Raw genomic sequence first — 24,060 nt, forward strand, 5'->3', positions numbered from 1 at the left:
TCCACAGTTAGGGAACCCCATCTGTGCAAAGCCATCCACTATTTCCTGCACGTTACCCAGAGTCACGGTTCTTCTGAGTAGGATGCGATTAATGGCCCTGCAAACTTGCATCAACACGATTCCAACGGTCGACTTTCCCACTCCAAACTGGTTTGCGACCGACCGGTAGCTGTCTGGAGTTGCCAGCTTCCAGACTGCAATAGCCACCCGCTTCTCCACTGGCAGGGCAGCTCTCAATCTCGTGTCCTTGCGCCGCAGGGTGGGGGCAAGCTCCTCACACAGTCCCATGAAAGTGGCTTTTCTCATCCGAAAGTTCTGCAGCCACTGCTCGTCATCCCAGACTTCCATGACGATGTGATCCCACCACTCGGTGCTTGTTTCCCGAGCCCAAAAGTGGCATTCCACGGTGCTGAGCATGTCCGTGAATGCCACAAGCAATTTCGTGTCGTACGCGTTACGCGGCTCGATAGCATCGTCGGACTCCTCACTCTCACTGTCACTTTGGATCTTAAGGAATAGTTCAACAGCCAAACGTGACATGCTGGCGAGATAAGTCAGCATACGCCTCAGCAGTTCGGGCTCCATTTCCCGCAGACAACTGATCGCACTGCACAGAAACCGTTGAAAGATGGCGCCAAAGGTGGACAGAAACAAAGGGATTTCTGGGATGCGAAGCGATGCATCATGGGGCCTTGGGACAGGAACCAGAATACCCCGCACCCACGCCTCCTTCCCACAACCCACGGCGCCAGAATGGGAAGAGGTGCTCTGTGGGATAGCTGCCCATAATGCACCGCTCCCAATGGCGCAGCAAATGCGGCCATGACAGTGCGCTGGGCAGCTGTCAGTGTGGACAGACTGCAGTGCTTTCCCTACTCAGCTGTACGAAGTCAGGTTTAACTCACAGCGCTGTACATCTGCAAGTGTAGCCAAGGCCTAAGGCTACTTTAGAATCAAAACGCATTGATATACAAGTACATAGCCAATATTCATAACTTCAACTACAAAAATGATATATACATACAGATAGCATAATTATAATCAACAAATCATAATCTTTCCATAGACACCTTACACAACAGCCTTTGTACAATGTTTGCTGCGAATATATAACAGTGGTTGCAACAGTGATCTATACGGTCACAGGTTATGTCAGTAACGTCACAAGGGTTATTAGGATTTATTCTTTTTTCTTTAATATACTGTAAGTGAATTTAGTCCTCATGAAAATGAAAGATTAGTAGTATTTGTATAAAGCATAGCACAGCACTTCCACATAGCTCTTCGAACGCATCTCACCTAAAGTCCGGCACATAGCATGGTTCTGAAGCCACAAAAGTGACCATATAATTCTCCTCTTATGTTATCAGAATCTAAGCTTTAATTTTTAAAAACAAAATCAATACGTTTTCCATGCTTTTCATTGAAAATATTATCCAAATGTTTACCAGTGCAGTGATGTCTGTTCAAGTGTGCAGAGAACCCGAAACAGTAGCTGTAAAACTGTGGCTCTCAAATGGTGGTCTGTGGACCACTGGTGGTTCAGAGTTCTGGCTGGTGGTGTCTGCTAAGTGAAAAATCACATGTTTCTGGTTCTACTTTCTTTTTTCCGCCCCCAACTGCTTCTATAAGCAACCAAGTGCCTCGTTATGAAGGGGAGCCTGGATGCGCATAAAAACAGCTGGAAATTACTCCCATATATATCCTGAGTTGAGGTCATCTTTCTGCTTGACAACTAGACACACCTTATTTTCAAGTCAGATTGTTCCTTCCACCCCTAAAAAAGCTCACCACACCTTCAATGTTCTAGTAACATCAAGGATGAAATGGGGAAGTGTAATGGGCATAAAATTGCATAAGATTCATGACTCTCACTTCATGACCAGATTTTTATCCTTCAAAGCACACTTTCCCCCCTTTCCTTTATGCCACCCAATAAATGGGTTTATCCACTGTAATAAATCCAGACTCCATTCATGTTCTATTGATTTGGGTCTCCTCATGTATCTGATCGTGCCCCGATGGTTTACTTCAAAGCTCCACACGAGAATAAAAGAGCCAAAAATGGCTAAAAATATTTTTTTTCCCCCAAACGTTTACTAGAGAGAATTTTTTTCTTTTCATAGTGTAATGTCAAGTTAATCTTTGCTCCCCAACTACTAGCAAAGCCTGGAATCTGAAACTAAATTGTCTTATTAGCCTCTGCCTGGGGGGGAAATATTTGTGGAAAAGAATTAGAAGACAAGATTGGAGCTCTTGAATAAAAGTATTTACTCAGCCAAGGCCAAGCTAGTCTTCAATTTGCTTCCAAGCCAGCTTTCATCATGGCAACCGGAGATGACACAGTGACATTTGTGTCCATGAGATTTATTTGTTAAGACATTTCGGTATCCTTTGAACCGTTCTAATAGCCCAACGCTTTTGCCTTTTGCTGTAAAAGCCATGTGTTTCATAAAAACTCTTTCACTCAAGATACTTATACAAAACACCTGGACCCTTCCAATACTATCGAGCCATCAAAAGCTGGAAGTTATCCAAGGTATTATGTACTTAGAATGTAAATAAAGAGCTCCTGATCCTCACTGGTTGCTGCTCAAGTTTTAAGAAGTATTTTCAGTGGTTCTTGGAGCCTAAATTTGAATTACTGGGGTTGGACATTCCCAGATGAGGACACTAGGCTACAAAGCTCCTTAAAGGAGATTAGGCTGAGGTCAAGTCTCACGATCTTCAAGACATACCACTCACCTCTTTCTGCAGGCATTCTCTTATGGTCCTGTAATTGAGCAACTTTGATATCCAGAGGGAAAGAAAGCCATTTTGTTTTCTTTTCTTGAAGGATTTTATGTAAATAATAACAATAAATGGATATAGCCAGATAGGGGAGTACAAGTAAACAATGAGACAATTGGTCTGCTTGATAGGCAGTGGTCTCTGCATGCCAGCAATCTCAATCTCACCATTGTTGCCCAATTTTCCTATAAGCAAATGGACAATTCGACTGTGGTTTTTATCAGTCAATTTCTTTGTCAAGACCACCAAACATAATAGAAGTTTTACAGCCAATAATTAGATCTACACTTTTTCATTGATTCATACTGACAGTAAAAGCTGAAATCTCTGGAGAAGCTGTGTCTTATCTTAGAGAGTGTCAAAAAAAACCTCACAGAAAATAGACAAAAGGAACAGCGTTTTTCTTTTTTGGCTCAGGAATTGGCAAAAACAGAATCCAGTATTGAATATTAGTGGTCAGCATTGAATATCAATAGATAATTCCTCATTTCGCCATATAAAAGAGCAACTAACTCATCAAGAAATTAAGATTAATGTAGTTAAAATATATTTCCACAACACATTTTCCCCCCACTAGAGTCTTTTTGCTCTTTGCTCCAACTAAAAATACACTGATACTAAGAAGACTCAAGCGTTTTTGCTGTGTTTGAGGGAGGGTCACTATACAAAAGTGGGGGAAGGATGTGGGAGGGCTCATCGTAAAGACACTGGACTGGAGACTAAGGAGATCTGGGTTCTATTGCCAGCTATGCCACAAACTTCCTAGGTGGCCTCAGGCAAGTTACGCCACTGCTGTGTGCCTCTGTTTCCACATCTGCAAAATGGTGATAATACTACCACAGAATATGTTGTAAAGTTAAATTAATTAATATTTAAAGATGCTTAGATACAATAGTAATGAGCATTATAGAAAACCCAATAAATAAAGCTGGGGAAATCCTGATATAAACCCATTTCCGTTTCAGAAGCATGCAAAAAAAACTCTCGTAACTGTTGTTCTTCAAGATGTGTTGCTCATGTCCATTCCAAATCCTGCCCACCTCCCCTCTGTTGGAGTATTCCAGCAAGAAGTAACTGAGCAAGCGGCGGGTCAGCAGGGACCTATATACACTGCCATAAAGGCGCCACTCCAGGGCTCTCCACAGCCGACCCGACAGGTACTGCTAGGGGAAAAACCTTCCGACGATCGTGCACACAGCGCGCTCACACCCCTATTGGAATGGACATGAGCAACACATCTCTAAGAACAACAGTTACCTACCTCTCGTAACCATTTTTTCTTCTTCGAATGATTGCTCATGTGCATTCCAATAGGTGACTTCCAAACAGTTTCCCTGGGGGAGGGGTCAGAGTTCACCTGGTTGCTGAGTGCAGGACTGCCCTGTCAAAGGCTGCATCATCCCTCGCCTGTTGTGTAATGGCATAGCGTGACGTGAAGGTGTGGATGGAAGACCACACTGCTGCCTTGTATATGTCCTGGATAGGGACCTGTGCCAGGAATACTGGGGACGACGCCTGCACTCATGAAGTGCGCCGTAAGCCGAGGGGCTGAAATTTTTGCCAGGTCGTAGCAAGTCCTGATACAGGACATGATCCATGATGAAATGCGCTGGGACGAGATTGGGAACCCCCTCATCCTTTCTGGGATTGCAATAAAGAGCTATGGTGACTTACAAAATGGCTTTGTGCGCTCAATGTAGAATGCTAGGGCATGCCTAACATCCAGGGAATGGAACATGAGTTCTCGGTTACTGGTATGGGTCTGAGGGAAGAACACAGGTAAAAATATGTCTTGGTTCACATGAAACTGGGAGACTACCTTTGGCAGAAATGCAGGGTGAGGGCGTAGCTGCACCTTGTCTTTATAAAAGACCATATGGGGGGCTCGGAAGCCAGCGCTCTGAGCTCAGATACCCTTCTGGCTGAGGTTATGGCCACCAGAAAGGCCACCTTCCAGGAAAGGTCGGACAGAGGGCAGGTTGCCATAGGCTCAAAAGGGGGCCCCCCCATGAGTGCGGACAAGACCCCACTGGGGAACGGGCCGTCATACCTGGGGATAAAGTCTGTCCAAGCCCTTGAGAAACCTGCCCACCATGGGATTACCAAAGACTGACCTACCCGCTGCCCCCAAGTGAAAGGCCGAAATGGCAGCCAGGTATATCCGGAGAGATGATATTGCCAACCCCTGCTGCTTAAGTTATAACAGGTAGTCCAAAATAAGGGGAATTGGCGCTAGCTGCGGTTCACTTCCCCTCTGCAGAGACCAGATGGAAAAACACTTCCATTTTGCCAGGTACATGGCACGAGTGGAGGGTTTCCTACTTCCCAGCAGGACCTCCCTCACTGGGTCCAAACACTGAAGCTCAAGAGGGTTCAGCCATGGAGTTTCCACGCCATGAGGTGGAGGGACTCCAGATTGGGTGTTGCAGACGGCTGTGGTCCTGTGTGATTAGGGTCAGGCACACAGGAAGCGCTACTGATCTGTCCACCGAGAGGTTCAACAACATGGTGAAACAGTTCTGGCAGGGCCACGCTGGTGCTATGAGGATCAAGGAAGCCCTGTCCTGGCGAGGCCTGAGGAGGACTTTGTGTATGAGAGGGAAGGGCAGGAACATGTACAGCAGGTGACTCGTCCATGGAAGGTGAAAGGCATCCACAATGGAGCCGAGGCTGTGGTTCAGGAAAGAGCAGAACCGCTGTCACTTCCTGTTGCTCTATGTCATGAACAGGTCTATGTGGGGAGAGCCCCACCTCTGGAAAAATTGAGTGAGTGATGTCCGGCCTGAGGGACCATTCATGATCACGAGCAGCTGAGGTGATCGGCTGGCTCGTTTTGCGCTCCTGGAAGGTGTGACGCTTCTAGGTGTATCAAGTGGACAATGCAAAAAATCCCACAGCTTGAGGGCTTCCTGGCACAGGGGAGAGGAGCGAGCACCACCCGGTTTGTTTATATACAACATTGCTGCAGTGTTGTCCGTCAGCACCGAAACAAATGCACCCTGCAGCGGGCCTGGAACGCTTGGCATGCCAGACAAACCGCCCTCAGCTCCCTTACGTTGATATGCAGCAATAGTTCTGTGTGGGACCATAGGCCTTGGGCTCTGATATTGCCTAGGTGCACTCCCCAACCAAGCGCCGAGACGGCCATGACTAGGGATAGCATAGGTTGGGGTTTGGCAGAGGGTACTCCTGCACAACTTGTGGTTGCAGCCACCAGTGGAGAGACTCAAAGATGCAAGGGTGGAGGGTAACTATCGCGTCCAGCACATCCCTGCCCGGCATGTGCACCCACGCCAACCATGCCTGGAGGGGCCGAAGGCGTAACCTGGCATGCTGGACCACGTATGTGCAGGCCACCATATGCCCAGATAGTTTCATGCAATTTCCAGACGTGGTTGTGGGAAATTGGCAAAGATTTTCGATAGTGTTCGTGAGTGCTTGGAAACGCAACTCAGGCAGGAACGCTTTGGCCTGCGTGGAGTCCAAGAGAGCCCTATGAATTCTATTCTCTGCATCGGGGCCAGTGTGGATTTGGGCACATTCAATATGAGTCCCAGCCTGCAGAATGTGGCCCGTGCCAGAGACACATGCTCTGTGGCCCATGCTTGCAACTTGACCTTGATGAGCCAGTCATCTAGGAAAGGGAATACTTGCACCTGACATTTCCGGAGGAAGGCTGCCACAACCACCATACACTTGATGAATACCCGGGGGGGCCGCTGAGAGCCCAAATGGGAGCACCCTGAACTTATAGTGCTAGCCACTGACCACGAATCTCAGGAATCGTCTGTGGGCCGGGATAATGGAAATATGGAAGTACGTGTCTTTCAAGTCAAGGGCGGTGGAAAGTCAAAGTCTTTCAACCAGTCCCCCGGATCCAGGGAAGGAATGATGGCGGCCAGAGAGATCATGCGAAACTTCACTTTCCTTATGAATGTGTTGAGGTCTCACAGATCCAGAGGAAATAGCGTGAGTAGAACCCCTTGCCCCTGAACTCCTGAGGAACCTCCTCTGTTGCCCCAGAGCGAGAAGTGATTGCACCTCCTGCAAGAGGAGTTGTTCGTGAGAAGGGTCCCTGAAGAGGGATGGGGAAGGAGGGTGGGAGGGAATAGAATTGGACAGAATATCCCACCCCTACCGTGCTGAGGACCCAGCTATCTGATGTGATCTGGGACAGTCACGTATGGCGATCTAGAAGGAACCTCCGGGGCAAGGACGTCCACCATTCAGTCAGAGTCCTCCATCACCTCTTCTGCTTGGTGTCCATTGCCGGTAGGGTGGTGGTGGTGCCTGCCACCGCCTCGTTTGGTGAGGAGGAGGCTCGTAGGACAGGGTCTTCCTGCCCTTTTGGCTCTCTGGAGGCTGGGTCAGGTACCTCAGAGCCTCCTGTGACTGGAGGTGGCTCTAGTGTCACTTATGGCACTGGTTCGGGTGCTGCGCCTGAGCGTGACAGGTCCAGAGTCCCCGTCTCGTGTGGGGTCCTCAGGAGCCCTGGGGGTGTGGCGAGCCACCAACGTTGCCGGGGGTGGGGGGTGGGGAGGCAGGATGCAGATGTCACCGATGCCAGCCTGGAGCCCTGACCCTGAGCCTGATGGTAGGCCCAAGGGGTCCAAAAGGACATTGGACTGGGCCCTGCCACTGGGGCAACCAGGCGACCGCCGGTGCCGATGATTCCACTGGTCTGCGGTGCCGGGACCGGTGCCAGGAGTGATAGTCGCTGTGTCGAGAGACAGAAGACTCAGCGTCTGACTTGAACAAGTAGTCTGTGCCTGACCACAGGGGGGTGGAGCCCGACAGTGCTGAGGAGCAGTACCGGGGAGATGGTGAGCAGTGCCATAAAAATCACAGGCTTGCCACAATGATGAACCAGATGCGGTGCCGCCATCAGTGCTGCAAAGGGTGCTGGAGCCACATGCCGTGCCAGGATAGATGCTGCAGCTGGTGCCGCCGACGGTGCCTGGGCTTGCGGTGCCAGGGCCTGTGCCGTCATGGCAATGAGGTCCCGTGCTGCCGTGTAGGTATCCAGCGTGGAGGGAAGGTCAAGCTCTTCCTCCAAATCCTCCCAAGTCGAGGAGGCCACCAGATGTTGGGGCCAGAGTCAGGTGTGCCAGGTCTTGAGGCCCAGACCGTGGGTGTCCTGCCAGAGGACGCACCCCGCTGGAGTCCCCTCGTGGCTTCTTGATAGGGCAACGACCCTTGTCCACCTTCTTTTTCTTGTGCAGCACCAGGGACTGTGAGCAGTGCTGCCTGGTGGCACTGGCCTTATGAGTCGGGGAGTGGCGCCAGTGCTCCTTGGAGGAGTTCTTCCTCAGTGCCAGGACATCCCGCATTGAGGCCCGGGCGCTGCGCACCGATGATGCCGGTGCCACTTTCAGTGCTGCCTGTGGGCAGAGGGCCAACTCCATCAGGAGGAGCTTCAAATGATAGTCCCACTCTCTCTCAGTCCTGGGTCTAAAACTCCTGCAAATTGGGCACTTATCTGTCTGATGGCCCTCTCCTAAACACTTGAGACAGACAGCGTACGGATCGCCTGTGGGTATAGGTTTCGCACAGCTCTCGCACGCCTTAAACCCCTGTGACCGAGGCATGCCCCAGTGCCTGGGGAAACTAGGGCGGGGGGAAGCCCACCGAAGTAGAGTCCAAACAACTACAAACTACTATATAACAACTATGTACAACAAAGAAAAGGGAACCACTAGGTAGGCACTTGTGAATGCAAGAGACTGAGCTGCTCCAACGACCATCATTGGCAGTAAGAAGGAACTGAGCAGGCGGCGGGTCAGCAGTATACACTATATACACTGCCATAAAGGTGCCACTCCAAGGGTCTCCACAGCCGACTTGATGGGTACCGCTAGGGGAAAAACTTCTGACGATCGTGCACGCGGTGTGCGCACACATCTATTGGAATGCACATGAGCAATCACTTGAAGAACTAATAATTATTATTATGAAATTAGACTCATCTTTTCCTTGAAATTTCCCCCGCCCCATTAGTCCATTACTGTTAAAAATCCCATTCTCGTTCTCCATCTCCAGGACACATTATACAGCATAAAGCACACTGATTGCATGTCAGTTTCGCTACTTACCCTATCACCAGACACAAGGCGGGTACCATTAGTACTCCAGTTTAGGACAGTAATTTCGGCATTATGGTTGGGGGGTACTGTGTGGTGCTCTTTGTCCTGTTTGTTAAGCACCACCACTTCCCCTGTCTCCCAGCCCACTGCAAGGATCAGTTGGGATGGGTGCCAGCTAAGAGATGTGGCCCGAAAACTCCTTTCAGTGTGTGAATTAGGCACATGCTCTCCCTGCAAATGGAAACAAACAGACCTCATTACAGGGCTTTGGGATAAACCCTCTTCCAATTCAACACACATCTGCCCTCCACCAAGTAAGATATTTTCTGCCATAGAGGCAAGATAAGCATAGACCACACTGTAGTAACATCTGAAGTGGGGACACACAAGACATTTCTTTCCTATGTTGTTCACAAGTACTTCACATGTATAAATATTTGTTTAAAAAAAAGTGATGTGTGACAATTATTTATGAACACATACAATATTGGTATTAAAAGTCTCTGCCTCACTTTTCTTTTCTGCTCTATCTTCTCTCGGTACATACGAGGAACTCTCTCTGACACTAAAGAGACTTTCATTCATGTACTGGGGATTGAGAAGGTTTCTAGGACTGAAGGTACAAGAGGATACTTTTGACAGTCAAGGTGGGTGATTGAATATTTTTCTATAGACCAACTGCTTTTGGTGAAAGAGACAAGCTTTCAAGCTACACAGAGCTCTCCTTCGGATCTGGGAAAGGTACTCAGAGTGTCACAGCCAAATACAAGGTGGAACAGATTGTTTAGCATAAGTAGTTAACGCATATTCTCAGAGACTCTTCAAGGTGAAGTGGTTCATTAACACACCTCAATATATGACAAAAGAGGGGGTTTAGTGGGTTTAAGGACTGCCTGTCTTCTTTCTGGACTATTCTTGAATTCTCATGTTTGAGCAAAAAAATATAGTTGTTACTCTATAGTACTATTATTTTAGATGCAGTTGTGATAAAAAAATAAAGAACTGAAATAGGCAGATCTTCCTTTTACAATTTCACCTTTATAGTACTGAGTGTCAGTGAATGCAATGAGTAATACTAAATGAGCAGTATGGTAATAATAATTAAATAACTGCATTGACTTATTTTGTCTGAAGACTATCCACCTTCAAGATCACCATCATTTTCTATACTTTCCAAGTTATCTGCTAATGATAGTGTTTCAGTCACATCAAGTATGTCACATAGCCACAGTATATCACCTTTAGCAAAAAGAAAAAAAAAAATCTCCATCATCCAGAAACAACCATATATAAGTTTGTGGTAAGAACCAGCAGATTACAAAAAGAGGTAATTGATGAAAAAACTGCCTCGTTTGTTTATGCAACAAACTCTCATTTCCATATGATTGAGAACCCACACTTCATTAACATGGTTCAGTCATTAAGACCAGGATACAGTCCACCGAACAGAGTAGATGTCGCAGGCAAATTGCTGGATAAAGTGTATGAAAGAGAAATTGAGCAGTGTGCAAAAGGTCTAGAGGGTAAAATTGTTAACCTGAGTCTTGATGGGTGGAGCAATGTCCACAATGATCCGGTTATATGTGCTTGTGTGACAACAGAAGAAGAGAATGTTTTCCTTACAGAAACAATTGATACATCAGGAAATGCACACACAGCAAAATACTTACAAGAAGTAGCAGTAAAAGCTATAATAAACTGTGGGGGGGGGAATTCAAATGTCTAGTATGCAGTTTGGTCACAGACAATACTGCAAATGTATCCAAGATGAGAAGAAATCATTTAGAAGAGAGTGAAGAGAGTCCTAAGCTAATAACATATGGTTGCAGTGCTCATTTGATGCACCTCCTAGCCAAAGACTTCAGTGTTCCAGAAATAAAGGCTAATGTTGAAATTGCAAAATACTTCCATAACAACCACTTTGCAGCAGCTGCTCTGAAAAAAGTGGGAGGAATCAAGCTAACTCTCCCAAAAGACATGCGATGGAACTCAGTAGTGGACTGCTTTGAGCACTATATCAAGAAATGGCCTAATCTGATGACAGTTTGTGAACAAAATCATGAAATAATAGATGGCACCGTCACAGCCAGAGTTCTCAACATTGGGCTTAAGAGAAATGTTGAACATGTGCTGAGTACCCTGAAGCCTATTTCTGTAGCCTTGAACAAAATGCAGGGGAATAGCTGTTTTATTGCTGACGCTGTTGAAATCTGGAAGGAACTGAGTGAGATCTTAACAAGAGAAATATGCAATGACAGAGTTAAATTACAAGCATTAAAAAAAAAAAATGAATGGGACAAGCACTATCTCCAGCTCAATATTCTCAATACTCGGTACCAGGGTCAAACCTTAACTGCTGAAGAAGAGGAGTTGGCTATGACATGGACATCCAGCAATCATCCCTCCATAATGCCAACTATAATAAACTGCAGAGGATGAACCATTCAAGACATACATGTTTGCTGATGATGTTTTAAAAAAAAAGTCACACAAGTGAACTGGTGGAAGTCACTTAAGCACTTGGATTCAGAGACTGTTGAAGTGATAATCTCACTTTTAACAGCAGTAACTTCTTCTGCCGGTGTAGAAAGAATTTTTTCCTTTGGACTAATTCATTCCAAACTGAGAAATCGTTTGGAACCTGAAAAGGCAGGAAAGCTTGTTTTTCCTTTTCCAGTTTATGAACAAACAGAAAAATGAAGGTGAAGACGACTGAGTTAACTGCAGAAGCCAATATTTTAAGTTTCTCATATTGACCTGGCTGACAGACGATTACATTTTTGGTTTTGTTTTTTTTAATATTTCATTTAACTATTTTAGTTAAAAACAATTTTAACACAAACAAACCTGATTTTAAAAATATTGACTGTTTCAATTCAAAAATTCATATGCTTGTTTTGTTAAAATATTTTATGTTTGCAGTTGAAGAAAAAAATCCAGAATACATAACTTTTTGTTTTAGTTAAATAAAACAATTTAAATTTCTGACTGGTAATGTTCTCCTCCTAATACAACATGGCAAGAAAAGCCACCAAATATTAATGATTAACCTGTTGAATTGGAGATATTTATGAAGTCATTGGGAGGTGAACTATCTGCTTCAATTACCTTTGGTAAATGAAATAACCAATCATTCATTTTCGGATATAGCTGTAAAACTAATCTGAAAAGTTTTCAAAATAAATCACTTTAAAAATGTATAGTGTGTACCTTCTAAAAATGAAACCTACATCTATCTCTGAGTTGTGAAGAATATTTATTAAGGTTATAACAATCAACAAAAATGCACTTTTATGTAGAAATCCATGATTAAATCGAGTCTTCCTGACTAGTGATTTAAATCAATTTAATTTAAATCAAATCCACCCTGCTTGAGAAGTCTATAAACGGTTCTCAGGGGGGGGGGTTGGGGGGGGGAGTCACTGTCCACACTAGGGAAATCATGGTTATTGCTTACTGCAATTCTAGCATAACATGGACAGACCCTATATGATAAAATAATCTGACTCTAGCAAGCTGGCTCACCCTCTGGGTGGAGAAATTATTCTGTTTTTTACATTCCCTGATATGGAGAACACAAATTCAAGCTGAAACCTCAATAAATATTTCCTTGGTGCTGAATATCCCAAGATAAAATTTGGCTTGGTATTCACAAGAACTAAGCATGCATCCATTTCACTGTAATTTTTCCCCCTTAAATCAAACTAATGACTTCTCAAGCTACATTCTTCTTGCTTTGCCTATTAGAAATTTCAAATATTGCCAATGGAAATATTTTTTCCTTGGTTTGTGTACACACAGGGGGAAAAAAAAAAAAAACAACAACAACATTTACCAATATTTAGTGATAAAAATCCAATTCTTCCAAGCCTAACAAAGGCCTGGTCTACACTACGATTTTAGGTTGAATTTAGCAGCATTACCTCGATTTAAGCCTGGACCCGTCCACAAGACGAAGCCCTTTTTTTCCCGACTTAAAGGGCTCTTTATATCGATTTCTTTACTCCACCTCTGATGAGGGGATTAGCGCCGAAATCACCCTTGCCAGGTCGAATTTGGGGTAGTGTGGACGGAATTCGACGGTATTGGCCTCCGGGAGCTATCCCAGAGTGCTCCATTGTCACCGCTCTGGACAGCGCTCTCAACTCAGATGCACTGGCCAGGTAGACAGGAAAAGGCCCACGAACTTTTGAATCTCATTTCCTGTTTGGCCAGCATGGCAAGGTGCAGGTGAGTGCAGATCTCATCAGCGGAGGTGACCATGATGGAGTCCCAGGATCGCAAAAGAGCTCCAGCCTGGACCGAACGGGAGGTACGGGATCTGCTCCCCCTATGGGGAGACAAATCCGTGCTAGCTGAACTCTGTTCCAGTAAATGAAATGCCAAAACATTAGAAAAAGTCTCAAAGGGCATGAAGGACAGAGGCCATAACAGGGACACATAGCAGTGCTGCGTGAAAATTAAGGAGCTAAGGCCTGGTCTACACTACGACTTTAATTCGGATTTAGCAGCGTTAATTCAAATTAACCCTTCACCCGTCCACACAACGGAGCCATTTAGTTCGAAATAAAGGGCGCTTAAAATCGATTTCTGTACTCCACCCCGACGAGCGGAGTAGCGCCAAAATCGATTTTGTCAATTCGAATTAGGGGTAGTGTGGCCGCAATTGGATGGTATTGGCCTCCGGGAGCTATCCCACAGTGCACCACTGACCGCTCTGGACAGCAATCTGACCTCGGATGCACTCGCCAGGTAGACAGGAAAAGCCCCGCGAACATTTGAATTTCATTTCCTGTTTGCCCAGCGTGGAGAGCACAGGTGACCACAGATAGCTCATCAGCACAGGTAACCATGCAGGCTGATAATCGAAAAAGAGCACCAGCATGGACCGTTCGGGAGGTACTGGATCTGATCGCTATATGGGGAGAGGATTCAGTGCTAGCAGAACTTCGTTCAAAGAGACGAAATGCCAAAACTTTTGAAAAAATCTCCAAGGGCATGATGGAGAGAGGCCACAATAGGGACTCAGATCAGTGCCGCGTGAAAGTGAAGGAGCTCAGACAAGCCTATCAAAAAACAAAGGAGGCAAACGGTCGCTCCGGGTCAGAGCCGCGGACATGCCGCTTCTACGCCGAGCTAAATGCAATTCTAGGGGGGGTCGCCACGACTACCCCACCTGTGGTCGTGGAATCTGAGGCGGGGGTAATCTCAGCTACACCTGAGGATTCTGCGGACGGGGAGGAGGAGGAGGAGGACGACGAGCTTGCGGAGAGCACCCAGCACTCCGTTCTCCCCCACAGCCAGGAGCTTTTTCTCAGCCTGAGTGAAGTACCCTCCGAACCCTCCCAAGCCAGTATCCAAGACCACGACCCCATGGAAGGGACCTCAGGTGAGTTTACCTTTTAAAATATAAAACTTGTTTTAAAAGCAAGGTTTTTTAATGATTATTTTGCCCTGAGGACTTGGGATGCATTCGCAGCCAGTACAGCTACTGGAAAAGTCTGTTAATGTGTCTGGGGATGGAGCGGAAATCCTCCAGGGACATCTCCATGAAGCTCTCCTGGAGGTACTCCAAAAGCCTTGCCACAAGGTTTCTGGGCAGTGCAGCCTTATTCCGTCCTCCATGGTAGGACACTTGACCGCGCCATGTTTGCAGCAAGTAATCTGGTATCATTGCCTGACAAAGCCTGGCAGCGTATGGTCCCGGTGTTTGCTGGCATTCAAGCAACATCCGTTCTTTATCTTGCTGTGTAATCCTCAGGAGAGTGATATCGCTCATGGTAACCTGGTTGAAATACGGGAATTTAATTAAGGGGACAGAGGTGGCCGTTCCTACTGGGCTGTTTGCCTGTGGCTGAAAAGAAATCCTTCCCTGCAGTTAGGCGAGCGCGGGGGGGGGAGGGGGGATTGGCCCAGAGCTTTTCGTGTTTGGCTAGCAGGGATCTTCCCTGATACCAGCCACGCGGTGGGGGGAGGGATAAAGCAATCACCCCAGAGAATTCATGGCGGGGTGGGGGGTGTTAGTTTGGTTCCAGCCACGCGGTGGGGGGAGGGATAAAGCGATCACCCCAGAGAATTCATGGCGGGGTGGGGGGTGTTAGTTTGGTTCCTGCCACGCGGTGGGGGGAGGGATAAAGTGATCATCCCAGAGAATTGGATTGGGGGGGGGGGTTAGTTTGTTTTCTGCTGCTGAAGGTTAACAGGAAAACCGCAGCACTCAATGGGCTTTGCTTGGTATGTGGGAAAGGAGGGCGCAGAAGCCGAAAGACAATGGCTTACCATGGCTGCATGCAAGCCGAATTCTGTTGCCCGGACCTGCGTCTGTGATCTCTAGCAGCAAAGCCACAGGCACTCACATGTGCTATGTAATGTGAATAGTGCTGGTCACCGTGAAAGAGTATAAGCATTGTTCTGCAAAATGTATCTTTTTAAAAAATTCTCTCATTTTTTCCCTCCCTCCTGCAGCTGCAAATTCTTCAAGCCTCCCTCCTCCATCCCGAAGGCTAGCACAGATAAGGCGTCGGAAGAAGAAGACGCGAGACGAGATGTTTGCAGAAATCATGCAATCCACCCGCAGTGACAGAGCTAATCTGAATGAGTGGAAGGACACGGTTTCAAAGTATAGGAAAGAAGCCAGTGAACGTGAGGACATGAGGGACCAACGTGAGGACAGGAGGGACCAACGTGAGGACAGGAGGGACGCTCGAGATGAGAGGTGGCGGCAGGAAGATCAGAGGAGTCGGGAAGCAACGCTGGGGCTACTGTGAGAGCAAACAGACATGCTCCGGCGTCTGGTGGAGCTTCAGGAACGGCAGCAGGATTACAGAGTGCCGCTACAGCCCCTGTATAACCCCCCTCCCCCCTCCCCATGTTCCATATCCTCCTCACCCAGACGTGTAAGAACGCAGGGGGGGGGGAGGCTCCGTACACCTTCCCATTCCACCCCAGTGGACAGCCCAAGCAAAAGGCTGTCATTTTTTTAACCATTTCTTAATGGCCTTTTCCTTCCCTCCTCCCAAACCCCACCCGGGATCCCTCCCTCTTTTTATAATCTATGAATAAAGAATAAATGATTTTTAAACGATAGTGACTTTATTTGGTTTGAAAGCAAGCTGGGGGAAGGGGGAAGGTGGGTTACTTACAGAGAATGAGTCAATAAAGGGGGCGGGTTTTCATGAAGGAGAAACAAACAGAAATTTCACACTGTAGCTTGGCCAGTCATGAAACTGGTTTTCAAAGCTTCTCTGATGCACACTGCTTCCTGGTGTGCTCTTCTAATCGCCCTGGTGTCTGGCTGCGCGTAATCAGCAGCCAGGCGATTTGCCTCAGCCTCCCACCCTGCCATAAAGGTCTCCCCCTTACTTTCACAGAGATCGTGGAGCACACAGCAAGCAGAAATAACAATGGGGAGATTTCTTTGGCTGAGGTTAGAGCGAGTCAGTAGCGATCGCCAGCGACCTTTTAAACGGCCAAATGCACATTCTACCACCATTCTGCACTTGCTCAGCCTGTAGTTAAACAGCTCCTGACTCCTGTCCAGGCTGCCTGTGTATGGCTTCATAAGCCATGGCATTAAGGGGTAGGCTGGGTCCCCAAGAATAACTATTGGCATTTCAACATCCCCAACGGTTATTTTCTGGTCCGGGAAGTAAGTCCCTTGCTGCAGCCCTTTAAACAGAATAGTGTTCCTGAAGACGCGAGCATCATGAACCCTTCCCGGCCAGCCCGCGTTGATGTTGGTGAAACGTCCCTTGTGATCCACCAGTGCTTGCAGCACCATTGAAAAGTACCCCTTGCGGTTTACGTACTGGCTGCCCTGGTGCTCCGGTGCCAAGATAGGGATATGGGTTCCATCTATCCCCCCACCACAGTTAGGGAATCCCATTGCAGCAAAGCCATCCACTATCACCTGCACATTTCCCAGAGTCACTACCTTTCGTAGCAGCACCTCAATGATTGCTTTGGCTACTTGCATCACAGCAGCCCCCACAGTAGATTTGCCCACTCCAAATTGATTCCCGACTGACCGGTAGCTGTCTGGCGTTGCAAGCTTCCACAGGGCTATCGCCACTCGCTTCTCAACTGTGAGGGCTCTCTCATCTTGGTATTCTGGCGTTTCAGGGCAGGGGACAGCAAGTCACAAAGTTCCATGAAAGTGCCCTTACGCATGCGAAAGTTCCGCAGCCACTGGGAATCATCCCACACCTGCAACACTATGCGGTCCCACCAGTCTGTGCTTGTTTCTCGGGCCCAGAATCGGCGTTCCATGGATAGAATCTGCCCCATTAACAACATGATCTCCAAAGCACCGGGACCCGTGGTTTGAGAGAATTCTGTGTCCGTGTCCATGTCCATGTCCTCATTACGCTGGTCGCTGCGCTCCCGCCGCCTCCTCGCCTCGTTTTTCTGGTCCTGGCTCAGCATAAACTCCACGAGAACGCGCGAGGTGTTTACAATGTTCATGACTGCTGTCTGGAGCTGAGCGGGCTCCATGCTTGCCGTGGTATGGAGTCTGCAGTGTTCACCCAGGAAAAAAGGCACGAAATGGTTGTCTGCCGTCCATTGCTTTCATGCAGGGAGGGAGGGAGGGGTGAGGCTGTACCCAGAACCACCTGCGACAATGTTTTGGTCCCATCAGGCACTGGGATCTCAACCCAGAATTCCAATGGGCAGGGGAGACTGCGGGAACTATGGGATAGCTATGGGATAGCTACCCACAGTGCAACGCTCCAGAAATCAACGCTAGCCCCGGTACATGGACGCACACCGCCGAATTAATGTGGGTAAAAACCGAATTAATGTGCTTAGTGTGGCCGCATACAATCGAATTTATACAATCTGTTTCCCAAATTCGAATTATCTAAATTCGGATTAATCCCGTAGTGTAGACGTACCCTAAGACAAGCCTACCACAAAACCAGAGAGGCAAATGGAAGGTCCAGGGCAGAGCCGTGAACATGCTGCTTCTACGCTGAGCTGCATGCCATGCTGGGGGTGCAGCCACCACTACCCCAACCCTGTGCTTTGACTCCGTCAATGGAGAATCACGCAACACGGACGCGGGTTTTGGTGACGAGGAAGATGATGAAGAGATTGAAGATAGCTCCCAGCAAGGAAGCGGAGAAACCGGTTTCCCCAACAGCCAAGATACGTTTTTCACCCTGGACCTGGAACCCCCGAACCCACCCAAGGCGTGCTCACAGACCCTAAAGGCGGACAAGGCACCTCTGGTGAGTGTACCTTTGTAAATATTACACATGGTTTAAAAGAAAGCGTGTTTAATGATTAATTTGCCCTGGCATTCGCGGCCAGTACAGCTACTGGAAAACTCTATTAACGTGTATGGGGATGGAGTGGAAATCCTCCAGGGACATCTCCATAAAGCTCTTCTGGATGTACTCCCAAAGCCTTTGCAAAAGGTTTCTGGGGAGGGATGCCTTATTCTGTACGCCATGGTAGGACACTTTACCACGCCAGGCCAGTAGCAAGCAGTCTGGAATCATTGCATAACAAAGCATGCAGCGTATGGTCCCGGTGTTTGCTGGCATTCAAACAACATCGTTCCTTATCTCTTTGTGTTATCCTCAGGAGAGTGATATCATTCATGATCACCTGGTTGAAATAGGGTGATTTAATTAAGGGGACATTCAGAGGTGCCCATTCCTGCTCGGCTGTTTGGCTGTGTCTGAACAGAAATGTTCCCCACTGTTAGCCACGTGATGGGGGGGAGGGGTGAAGTGATCATCAGAGAATTGCGTGTGTGGGGGGGGGGCGGGGGGTTATTTGGGTTTGTGCTGCACGCTAACCCGCAAACCGCAGCCCCTCCTTTTAAACTGCCAACCCATTTTAAATGGCCAACCCAACGGCCACTTGGTATGGGAAATGAGGGCGCTGCTGTTTGAAACCATTCCCACATGTTATGAAGGTTAAATAAGCCAAAAGACTGTGGCTTACCAGGGCTGCCTGCAAGCCGAATTCTGTTGCCTGGCACTGCGTGAGGCAGGTTTAACGGGAAAGAGTGATCCTATTGTTCTCTAAAATGTGTCTTTTTAACTACCAATCTCCCTTTTCCCCCCCACCAGCTATAAATGTTTCTCCTTCACAGACGCTAGTGAAGATTAGAAGGCGAAAAAAACCGCACTCAGGATGAGATGTTCTCTGAGCTGCTGCTGTCCTCCCACACTGACAGAGGACAGCAGAATGCGTGGAGGCAGACAATGTCAGAGTGAAGGAAAGCACAATATGAACGCGAGGAGAGGTGGCGGGCTGAAGAGAGTAAGTGGCGGGCTGAAGATGATAGGTGGCGTCAGCTTGCTGACAGAAGGCAAGAGTCGATGCTCCAGCTGCTGGAGCATCAAACTGATATGCTCCAGCGTATGGTTGAGCTGCAAAAAAGGCAGCAGGAGCACAGACCGCCGCTACAGCCCCTGTGTAACCAACAGCCCTCCTCCCCAAGTTCCATAGCCTCCTCACCCAGATGCCCAAGAATGCGGTTGGGGGGCCTGGAGCCACCCAGCCACTTCACCCCAGAGGATTGCCCAAGCAACAGAAGGCTGGCCTTCAATAGTTTTTAAAGTTTTAAAGTGCAGTGTGTCCTTGTCCTTTCCTCCTCCCCCACACCACCTGGCGCTTCCCTCCTCCCCCACCCCTCCCGGGCTACCTTGGCAATTATCCCCCTATTTGTGTGATGAATTAATAAAGAATGCATGAATGTGAAGTAACAATGACTTTATTGCCTCTGCAAGCGGTGATCAAACGGGGGGAGGGAAGGGTGGCTAGCTTACAGGAAGTAGAGTGAACCAAGGGGGGGGGGGGAGGAGGGTTTCATCCAGGATAAACAAACAGAACTTTCACACCGTAGCCTGGCCAGTCATGAAACTGGTTTTCAAAGCTTCTCTGATGCGCACCACGCCCTGCTGTGCTCTTCTAACTGCCCTAGTGTCTGGCTGCGCGTAATCAGCAGCCAGGCAATTTGCCTCAACCTCCCACCCCGCCATAAATGTCTCCCCCTTACTCTCACAGATATTGTGGAGCGCACAGCAAGCAGTAATAAAAATGGGAGTATTGGTTTCGCTGAGGTCTATCCGAGTCAGTAAACTGCGCCAGCGCGCTTTTAAACGTCCAAATGCACATTCTACCACCATTCTGTACTTGCTCAGCGTATAGTTGAACAGCTCCTGACTACAGTCCAGGCTGCCTGTGTATGGCTTCATGAGCCATGGCATTAAGGGGTAGGCTGGGTCCCCAAGGATAAACTATAAAAGCAGCAAACAGTCCTGTGGCACCTTAGACTAGCAGACGTATAAGAGCATGAGCTTTCGTGAAAAGCTCATGCTCCTATACATCTGTTAGTCTATAAGGTGCCACAGGACTCTTTGCTGCTTTTACACATCCAGACTAACACGGCTACCCCTTTGAAGGATAACTATAGGCATTTGAACATCCCCAATGGTTATTTTCTGGTCTGGGAAGAAAGTCCCTTCACGCAGCTTTTGAAACAGACCAGAGTTCCCGAAGACGCGAGCATCATGTACCTTTCCCAGCCATCCCACGTTGATGTTGGTGAAACGTCCCTTGCGATCCACCAGTGCCTGCAGCAGCACTGAAAAGTACCCCTTTCGGTTTACGTACTCGCTGGCTTGGTGCTCCGGTGACAAGATAGGGATATGGGTTCCGTCTATTGCCCCACCACAGTTAGGGAATCCCGTTGCAGCAAAGCCATCCACAATGGCCTGCACATTTCCCAGAGTCACTACCCTTGATATCACCAGCTCTTTTATTGTGTTGACTACTTGGATCACAGCAGCCCCCACATTAGATTTGCCCACTCCAAATTGATGCTCGACTGACCCGTAGCTGTCTGGCGTTGCAAGCTTCCACAGGGCTATTGCCACCCACTTCTCAACTGTGAGGGCTGCTCTCATCTTGGTATTCCGGCGCTTCAGGGCAGGGGAAAGCAAGTCAAAGTTCCATGAAAGTGCCCTTAAGCATGCGAAAGTTTCGCAGCCACTGGGAATCGTCCCACACCTGCAACACTATGCGGTCCCACCAGTCTGTGCTTGTTTCCCGGGCCCAGAATCGGCGTTCCACGGCATGAACCTGCCCCATTAACATCATGATGTGCACATTGCCGGGGCCATACTTTGTGAGAAGTCTATGTCCATGTCTATTTCCTCATCACTGTCGTCACCACGCTGCCGTCGCCTCCTCGCCTGGTTTTGCTTTGGCAGGTTCTGGTTCTGCATATACTCCAAGATAATGCACGTGGTGCTTATAGTGCTCATAATTGCCGCGGTGATCTGAGCAGGCTCCATGATCCCAGTGCTATGGCGTCTGGGCTGAAAAAAGGCGTGAAACGATTGTCTGCCGTTGCTTTCAAGGAAGGGAGGGAGGGAGGGAGGGAGGGAGGGAGTGGGGGCCTGACGACATGTACCCAGAATCACCCACGACACTGTTTTTGCCCCATCAGGCATTGGGATCTCAACCCAGAATTCCAATGGGCGGCGGAGACTGCGGGAACTGTGGGATAGCTACCTACAGCTACCCACAGTGCAACACTCCAGAAGTCGACGCTAGCCTCGGTACTGTGGACGCAGTCCGCTGACTTAATGCACTTAGAGCATTTTGTGTGGGGACACACACAATCGACTGTATAAAAACAATTTCTAAAAAACCGACTTCTATAAATTCGGCCTAATTTCGTAGTGTAGACATACCCTAAGCCTAACAGCTTTAAACCTAATAGAGGCTAAATCATAATATACTGATTGTCATCTTGGGACATGAAGTAGTGTTTAATCCATGGTATGTTGCTGTACATTTGGCAGGTAAAGTTGCATTTCTCATTCTATGACCACCGAGTAGCCCCTAGATCAACAGTATGCTGGCAATCAGCTCAAAGAAGAATAAAAAAGCCAGTAGTCTATAAAACTCAAGGTGGTGTTTCTGTTGTTTAGATACAATTAATTCATGAGGAACTCACTGCTGACTTCAGGAAAGTCTAAAATTAATTAGGGTAATCTGATTAGCCATCAATATCACTGAGCATTATGAGCAACCAAAATTGATAGAGAAGGATTCCAGGAATATAAACTAGCCTACAATATATATATTTATTTTAAAAAAACCTGCTAAACTTCATAATTCTGTTCCACCACAGTTATAACAGCAATCAAGAGATCACAGCAAAGTAACATCAAGACCAAAGTAGAAGTTCCTGGATGCTTACCTGTTCCAAATAGATATCCACACTGCCTCCAGATGTTGGGCTAATGGAAGCAACAGCCAGAAGTGGATGAAGAGGGTGCCAAGTTATGTTGGAAGGGGACCCAACTGAATCAGGGACTTCTATTCTGTGACCAACATACACAGCCATAGTGACATACACAGTCCTAGGTAGAGTCCAGATCTGTGCAAGGGGAAAAAAAAGATTTCGAACAGATTAAATTAAGACCTGGGCAAGATTTAAAAAAAAAAAAAACATGTCTTCTTCACCGTACTATGGTGAAAATAAAAAGGGTGAAAATGACGTTTTGGTACAACCTTTAGAAGCACAGAAATTTCCTTATTGAAATAGTCCAATGGTCCACGTAGGCCAGTATCTTGCCTCCAGCATTGGCCTAAACTGGATTATTTCAAAGGAAAGTGAAGGAATCCAGAATTTCCCTGCCAAATTTACAACACACCATGGATTAAACATTACTTCATGTCCCAAGATGACAATCAGTATATTATGATTTAGCCTCTATTAGGTTTAAAGCTGTTAGGCTTAATTAGGCTTGGAAGAATTGGATTTTTATCACTAAATGTCGATAAAAATCGATTTCACTGTATAAACACAGAGACAGCAAAATAGGCAGCAGAGACCAACTGCCCCCCCACCCCACAGTACAGTACTGTGTTAAACGTAAACTACTAAAATATAAAGGGAAAGTTTTAAAAAAATTGACAAGGTAAGGAAACTGTTTCTGTGCTTGTTTCATTTAAATGAAGATAGTTAAAAGCAACATTTTTCTTCTGCATAGTAAAGTTTCAAAGCTGTATTAAGTCAATGTTCAGTTGTAAGATTTTGAAAGAACAACGTAACGTTTAGTCATGGGTGTGCACAGGCACACCCTAATGCAGGGGTGGGCAAATGGCTCCACTCTCCCGGCAGCCCTCGGCCCCTCCCCCGCCTTCCCAGGCCAGCCCCCGCCTGCCACACACACCCCCGTGGGTCCCCCCCACCTGCCACACACACACCCCTGCGGGTCTCGCCTGCCACACACACACACACACCCCTGCCCCGGAGCATCCCTGCCTGAAAGAAAGCGGCACAGGCCTCTCCCGTGCCTGCTTGTGCTGCACATTCCTACTCAACGGCTGTCTGCTGCCCCAGGGTCCTAGTGCCCCCCATCCCTAAATGGCAGGGCAGGCTGCCCTTTCCCTGCCCTTCCGCCCTAGCCCTGAGCCTCTCCAACGCCCCAAACCCCTCAACCCCAGCCCTCATCCCCCCACACCCTAATCCTCTGCCCCAGCCCTAGCCCTGAGCCCCCTCCTGCATCATGAACCCCTCATTCGCAGCCAGAGCCCTCATCCCCCCACACCCTAATCCTCTGCCCCAGCCCTGAGCCCCCTGCATCATGAACCCCTCATTGAAGCCACGCTACTGCAGCACTGCCCAGGGCCGCTCCTGGATGCGGCACGCTGGGCTCTGGGAGAGGGGGGAGGCGGGGGTAAGCAGCATGATAAGCCCCTCTGAGCTGGGCACCCCCAGACCCCATCCCCCCCCCCCCAGCTCTGAGCCCAGCCCCTCTGAGCCAGGCACCCCCTGACCCCATCCCCCCCACAGCCCTGACCCCTAGCTCCAAGCCCGGCCCCTCTGAGCTGGCCAGCTGGGCACCCCCCGACCCCATCCCCCCCCCAGCTGACCCCCAGCTCCGAGCCCAGCCCCGCTGAGCTGGGCACCCCCCGACCCCAGCCCCCCACAGCCCTGACCCCTAGCTCCATGCCCAGCCCCTCTGAGCCAGGAACCCCCCGACCCCATCTCCTGCTGCCCTGACCCCCAGCTCCAAGCCCAGCCCCTCTGAGCCAGGCACCCCCTGACTCCTGCCCCCCACAGCCCTGAACCCTAGCTCTGAGCCGGGCACCCCCCGACCCAGAGCCCAGCTCCCCACCCAGCCCTGGCCAACAGCTGCGCCACCCCCAA

At 48.3% G+C, this 24,060-nt stretch overlaps 1 protein-coding gene across 1 annotated transcript in view; it reads right to left on the reverse strand.

Annotated features, from left to right (window-relative positions):
- Positions 1-22,779, reverse strand: part of IFT140 (intraflagellar transport 140) — a 230,836-nt gene extending 208,057 nt beyond the window's left edge. Inside the window, exons 1-3 of the mRNA XM_024219009.2 lie at positions 22,416-22,779; positions 22,102-22,281; positions 8,883-9,104 (exon numbers count right to left, since the gene is read on the reverse strand). Coding sequence (XP_024074777.1) covers positions 8,883-9,104; positions 22,102-22,248 — 369 coding nt within the window. The 5' untranslated portion in view covers positions 22,249-22,281; positions 22,416-22,779. The remainder of the gene's footprint in view (positions 1-8,882; positions 9,105-22,101; positions 22,282-22,415) is intronic.
- Between the last annotated feature and the right edge of the window lie 1,281 nt (positions 22,780-24,060).

This window comes from Terrapene carolina, unplaced genomic scaffold (genome assembly GCF_002925995.2).
Source record: "Terrapene carolina triunguis isolate 2854851 unplaced genomic scaffold, T_m_triunguis-2.0 Scaffold67, whole genome shotgun sequence".
Lineage (NCBI taxonomy): Eukaryota > Metazoa > Chordata > Testudines > Emydidae > Terrapene > Terrapene triunguis.